General features: G+C 35.4%; 1 protein-coding gene across 1 annotated transcript in view; it reads left to right on the forward strand.

Annotated features, from left to right (window-relative positions):
* LOC139039991 (uncharacterized) overlaps positions 1–6,111 on the forward strand; it is a 39,211-nt gene extending 33,100 nt beyond the window's left edge. The window contains exons 7-8 of the mRNA XM_070482181.1: positions 3,345–3,449; positions 5,867–6,111. Coding sequence (XP_070338282.1) covers positions 3,345–3,449; positions 5,867–6,021 — 260 coding nt within the window. The 3' untranslated portion in view covers positions 6,022–6,111. The remainder of the gene's footprint in view (positions 1–3,344; positions 3,450–5,866) is intronic.
* Positions 6,112–7,182: the final 1,071 nt, after the last annotated feature.

The following is a 7,182-nucleotide window of genomic DNA, read 5'->3' on the forward strand; positions in this document are numbered from 1 at the left end:
ATTACCACATGATCCAGCAATTAAACTCCTAGGCATATACCCAAAAGAATTGAAAGTAAGGACTCATACAGTCATGCATTGCTTAACAATGGGGATATGCTCTGGGAAATATGTCGTTATGCAGTTTTGTTCTTGTGCAATCATAGAATAAACGCACACAAACCTAGATAGTATAGCCTACTACACACCTAGGCTATGTGATACTAATCGTATGGGACTAACATCATATATGCGTCTGTCATTGACTGAAACGGTGTTATGCAATGCATGACTGTACTTGTACACCATTATTCATTGCAGCGTTATTCACAATAGCCAAAAAGAAGAAATAACCCAATTGTCTATCAGCCGATTAGTGAACAAACAAAATGTGGTCTATCTATACAATGGAATATTATTCAGCCGTAAGAAAAGAATGAAATAGGGGCCAACCGCATGGCCTTGCCAGGGGCTAGGGACTAGGATGTATAGGGTGTAAAGGAGATGTGGCTATAAAAGGGCAATATGAGGGATCCTTTTGATGATGGAACTGTTCTATATCTTGGTTATGATATTGTACTATAGTTTTGTAAAATACTGCTACTGGATGAAACTGGGACATGGGTACAGAAGATCTCTGTCTGCATTATATCTTACAGTTGCATGTGAATCTACAACTATCTCCAAATAAAGGTTTAGTGTAGAGAAAAAATCAATATGTCTAATTATCAATTAATTATTAACTAGCTCTAGTATCCATATTCTTAATCTCAGTTTGAGGGACCACCATTCATCTAGACATCCTTCACTCAACTGACATAGCTTAAATCTACAAGTCCTACTTTTCAATCTCTGTATGTGCTGCTACCAACATTTCAGATACTTGGCATTTATGACTGGTGTTTTTAATGCAAAATTCTGCCCATATCACTTTCTAGCCTAACACCTTCAGTGCCTTGCCATTCTTTCCAGAATGGCCATAGTATTAAATATGGCATAAAAGGTCTTCCATGATCCTACTACTTCTGCCTTTCCAACCTTTATCAATATGAATTCTTGGTTTCAAACAACAGAAACCAATCCTGTCTGATTTAATTTAGATGATAGACACAAGGGAGGCAGAGAAAGTATCTGGCATTTTTTATTTCTTTAGTGGCCATTGGCTCTGCTTCTCATCGTGACTTATAAGACAAGGAATTTCTCCAAATTAGACGGGGACTCAGGGGCTAGAAATCCACAAAAATGACTTATATCTATAACATATTTTATCATGCCTTGCTTTGCAGTTTATATACTAGCAACCCCAACCCATTTATACTTTTCAGCAAGCAGAAGACGTGTTTTTTTCTGATGCCATTTATTTTTATGCTGTCCCCTCTAGCCAGAAAATCCATAGCTCTGCCACTTTACCTGGACAATACCTATTCATTTTTCAACATGCAAGAGAGTCCATTCTCCAGGAAGTTTCTATGAACTTCTCAGGTCATCATATTGTGTTGCATTTATCACTTTGTGTTGAAATTTTTAATTTTATATTATAACTGGATTATGAATTTAATTCATATAGAAGATATAGTTTTGTTGCTTAATTCTCTTTATATTCCCACTGTTTCTCAAAGTGTTTCATCATCATTGCTATCACCTTCAAATGGGTCCATATAATAAAGGCTAAACTGGAAATCACCTGCTGAATTTCTAAGTTAGGGATCCTTATAATTTCTTTTGAGAAATAAAAAGTAGGATGAATCTTTGTGTTAAACTCAGAGTATTCATAATAATACAGTCTGAGCCTCATGGTGTGTGAAGGATCACATATATCATGTTTCTCATTTAGTGCTTATACTGTTATATTTACATTGTTACATCCAAGTGGAATACTGTCTTCCACCTCCCAAACTCTGCCACATGGGCGTGCACATATGAACTGTATAACCTGATACATCCTTTAAGGCACCTTCTACAAAGCACTTTTTGAAGCCCTGTCTACACCTCCTTCTTCTACCTCTATAGTTCTCTAGTGTAACTATAGCATTAGTTATCTCTCTCTGTTATTTTATATCCTTAGAAGGTTGTCTCAATCATCGCACTTAGCACACTTTATTATGAGGCTTTTATCTGTCTCACTTTATGTATGAATTAATAAGTGAATAGAGAATTTGAATGTGGAAAGATGAATCAAGAGATGAACTGAAATTAGTAGAAAAGAGTAAGAAAAAAATGATAATTTTGTTAAGTAATAAGGAACTAATAATTGCTGCAATGGCAGAGTAATAATTAGTCGTCAACCATTCTGAAACGGACACAGTGGTTAAAAGAATAGGAGAAAGTGTATTAGTAAAAGACATGTAGTGAGAATAATGGTCTTTACGTTTTTTTACTGTTGGTACCTGCGTGAATTTTGTGTCCCTGCTAGAAGTGAGTTTCCAGAGAAAAAAATTATTGAGTTTATGAAGTAATGTAGCATCACAAAATATTTTTCCTAGACTCAGAGTCCATTTTGCTAATATAGATTGAATCCCATAAAGCCTGAAATTATGAATTGGAAATGTATTCAAATAAAATAAGGGAAATAATGGACTCTGCCTGGAGTTTTTTCACAGTATAAGTACTTTATGTTTTTACTCTAAAGCTGTATTTTTTTTGGATCTCAACTAAGTCTTTTATTATAGCTAATGGGAAGGTTGATGTCAGTATCTTAATGAATGGAGTAAAAGCTGTTACAGGTAACATCTCAGAGTAACACCTAAGAGTAAGATGCTACTAGAAATCTAAGAACCGAATTCTTTTTGTTAACTTATAATTTAATGCTCTTTCCACATCATGATTGTATACACTTTTTAAAAAAAACTGCTATCCCCACACTTCTTTAAAAAATGTTTACGTGTAAATGCTTAGAGTTAGATAGTGTATTATCAAAATTTTAGCAATGAAATTTCAGTACTCTTTGTGGTTTCCAAAGTTACTATCTAGAATCTTTGCCCAATAATTAGCATATCTTATGGTAGGAAAGCTAAATTCTAGTTAGCACAGTAAATGGTGAAGGAAAGTTTTGATAAAGTTAGAGGTCAAAAAAAGCAAGTATCTGCTGATAAGACTATTTATATCAGCAATCTATATTATCCTAATTTACTACAAAGTTTATACTCATAATTGCATGTTCTGTTGCCTTGACCATCATTCAGAGATTATACTAGTATTAACAAGAAAGTCTTTGTCTGAAGGCACAATGGCCTATTTGTTAGGTCAGGTCTCTGTTCGCCCAGCAGGTGGATGTAAATGCTGCAAAGACTTTTTAAAAAAAATTCTATGTAATCATGACATCATTCACAATAATGCCGGAACTCTCTATTTCTTTTGCTTTAAAGGAGGAGAGGTTGTTTTCAATAACATGAAAAAAGTTCCAGGAAACATGGGAATAGAACTCAAAGATGAGAAACACTGGGAGTTGGTGAACAATCTGCCAACTGATGGTAATAATTTCTATAACAATGCTATTTCCTATCTAAGTGAAAAAGAAAGATTGTTCAAAAAAACATTTAAAAGGTGTTACTGTTTTATCTCAAGAAGAAATACTGTGTCACCTCATTTTTAGTTTGGGAATCAGTTGACTATAGTCAGAAATTCTGTGACCATGGATGAGAAATGCTGGCTATTATTGTTGAATCCACTGTGAGTCCTAAACTTTAAAAAGAGAAAAAGGAAGGCATTGAAAAGTATTAAAGTGGAAATAAATGAGAAATTACAAAGAATAAATGGGAGATGGTGGTGGTGAGAGGTGGTTCTGCATGCTGGAGTCCCAGCAATCACTGCCTAAACTGCCAGCTTATTAGGAATTTTCTCCATTTCATATTTTTAAAAAAATTATTGAGAGTAAATTTGTACTTTGTATGGAAGTATAAAGTCTGACTTTGTGAAATGATGCCTTCTATACTGCCTTAATGAATCTTTATATCACCTTGGTGAGATTTTGATTTGTATCTTTCTTAAAGCTGATAGATCTATCATAGTAGGGTGATGGATGGTATGAAGACCTTTAAAGATGAGCAAAAGACAGAAGATAGTAAATTTTGATACCTGCCATCCTTAAACCATTCTGATGGCATGTTTATACTTCTTATAATCCATCTGTACTTTTGCAGATAATCTATGTTATATCTTAGGGGAGAAGTTTAATAATTTATTGAAAATTTGCAATTTATAGCAAAGAAGAAAATAAAGTCTAGTCTGAAGAGTGATTAATAAAAAATTAGTAATTGCTAAGGAAATTTACTCAGAAAAAGAAAAATTTATCTAGATGTCATCAACAAAAAAGCATACTTACTGGATAGAAGTATGAAATTTATTATCCCCACTGCTGTATTTCACTCAGCAGTTCCTCACTTTCCTTTAAAACTTTCTGCTATGTGGACTGGTCAAGGGAAGGGACTTGATCCTAACTCTATTATTGAACATCTTTAAACATTTGAACAGACCATATTTAGCCATGGTCTTTGTGCTAAAACTTATAACTGTATTATACAGGAATTAATAGTTTTGGTCACATGTAAGAGTCACTAAAATTTGGCTTTATTCCTCTCAATTTCCTAAAGGTGAGCAGATGATTGATATCAATAAATTATACACTGTTCTGGAAAACATGAGGTTGACTCTCACAAAAAAGGAACTTAAAAGTCTGAGAAAGAACTTGAAAATTAAGAACTGGACACTTAGTATAGCATTTAGCCACTCAGGAGGTCTTCGGCTTATGAAGTGATGAAAAGAATCTCTAAAGCTACTAATTTGGCACTAAGAAGACATTTAAAAAATGCACAGAAGACAGCTCTAGATAGAAATAAATGCTGTCTTAAAAACTTAAAATATTGTTTGTTATATCAGCAACTTTTTTTTTTTTTTTGCTGGGGACGACTAGCCCTGAGCTAACATCTGTGCCCATCTTCCTCTACTTTATATGTGGACGCCTGCTACAGCATGGCTTGATGAGCAGTGCCATGTCCGCACCTGGGATCCAAACTGGTGGACCCCAGGCCGCCAAAGCGGAACGTACGCACTTAATCACTGCACCACTGGGCCGGCCCCTCAGCAACTTCTTTCACTATGAATCACAAGCAATGTTGATGTTTCCAAAGACCTCAAAAGGACAGGGAAGAGTCACAGAAAAGAAAACAAATTGGGGACAAGGAGAGTGGAAATAAGATGAAAATTTTTTTTTTAAAGATTTTATTTTTTTTCCTTTTTCTCCCCAAAGCCCCCCAGTGCATATTTGTCTATTCTTCGTTGTGGGTCCTTCTGGTTGTGGCATGTGGGACGCTGCCTCAGCGTGGTTTGATGAGCAGTGCCATGTCCACGCCCAGGATTCGAACCAACGAAACACTGGGTCGCCTGCAGCGGAGCGCGCGAACTTAACCACCCGGCAAGGGGGCCAGCCCCCGAGATGAAAATATTTTAAAAGTCAAATCTAGGTATATGCAGCGAACATTGAGGTGAAGGATTAGCAACTACTCAGCAGAAATGATCTGGGAGTTCAAGCAAATGAGAATGACTCCTCATTATTGTTTGGAAGAATGAGCTCTGTGGGCTGCAGTTTTAAGTGCTAAACTACCTTAGGCACATTTTGCTATCTCAGGTTGTCCCCTAGCTAAGGTAAAAGGAAATAGGTTCTAGTTTTATCCATCGTATTGAATTTTTCTGAACAATTAGAAGAGTCAAATTAGTCTCATAGTCCCATTAAAAATGTTAAATGATACTTCAAAGATGTGAATTATATTTCCTCTTTTTTCATATCAGCAATACAGTTTAATTAAATTAATAATACACAGAAATGAATATATTTTTAATATTTTGGAAACATTCCATTTTGGTCATTATTCATCTCTTTTGCTTTTCTAAGGAGGGAACATTAGTGTGAGTAATTTGGACAGCATTCTGGGAGAAATGAGAATTAAGCTCACAGAAAAGGAACAGGAAAAACTGACAGAAAACCTGCTACTTGCTGGTGAGTATTTTAGAAATGACTGTGCCTTTGAAGAAAGTTTGCGCTTGTGAACATGAATATGATAATTTCTACAACTAGTGACATTGGTACCCAAAAGATATTTTATAGATCTTAAGAAAGAATTAATTCCTCATGTAAAAGTCCTATTTCTTCATTTTATAAATCCCAGGGAGCAGAATAAAGTTCTGTCTTCAGTTCATTGTTTCATTGAACACTTTCTCTAGAAAAACTTCTTTTTACCGCCACCATCCCTATATCCTGAAAATGTTCAGATTTATATCTTCAGACCAATTTTCTCACCCAAATATTGAGTTGGTATATTTGAATTTCTGTAGAACATTTCTATGACTGCCCCTCAGACATCATTGATCAGAACAATCATTGTGGTACTTGACCAAAGCAGCTACATGGGGCTTTAGAAGTATGTTAGGGCGTATTTGATTGTCACAAGTGATTGTAAGAGTGGGTACCATTAGCATTAAATTCCCTAAGTGTCAGGGATACTAAGTGCCTTACAATTCATGGGACTTTTCAACACAACTGAAGAATTCTTCCGCAAGAAAATGCCAATAGCATGTTCAGTAATTTTGTTTATACATTCATCAGTTGATGGTCATTTGTGTTCTTTCCACCTTTTGGCTATTATAAATGTTTCCAAATATACATCAAAGCAGAAAAAATAATTTATGGGGCTGGCCTGGTGGCACAGTAGTTAAGTACGCACATTCCTCTTTGGCAGCCCGGGGTTCGCTGGTTCGGATCCTGGTGCGGACATGGCACTGCTTGGCAAGCCATGCTGTGGTAGGCATCCCACATATAAAGTAGAGGAAGATGGGCACGGATGTTAGCTCAGGGCCAGTCTTCCTCAGCAAAAAGAGGAGGATTGGCAACAGATGTTAGCTCAGGGCTAATCTTCCTCAAAAAAAAAAAAAATAATAATATAGTGCACTAACATATACCCATCACCTAGGTTCAACAATTTGAAGATTTTGTCACTCTTGCTTCTTTTCCTTTATTTTTATTTTTCTTACTGAAATTGTTCAGAGCAGATCCCATTTCATTTTGTCCCTCCATACTTCAGTATGCATCTCTTAAAAATATGGACCATTTTTTACATAACTGCAGTTGCATTATATACTTTAATTTTAAATTTCCCCACTTAGCTCTAAAATATTTTTTATAGTTAGTTTAATCAAATAAACAGCCAAACA

Source organism: Equus asinus, chromosome 13 (assembly GCF_041296235.1).
Source record: "Equus asinus isolate D_3611 breed Donkey chromosome 13, EquAss-T2T_v2, whole genome shotgun sequence".
Classification (NCBI taxonomy): Eukaryota; Metazoa; Chordata; class Mammalia; order Perissodactyla; family Equidae; genus Equus; species Equus asinus.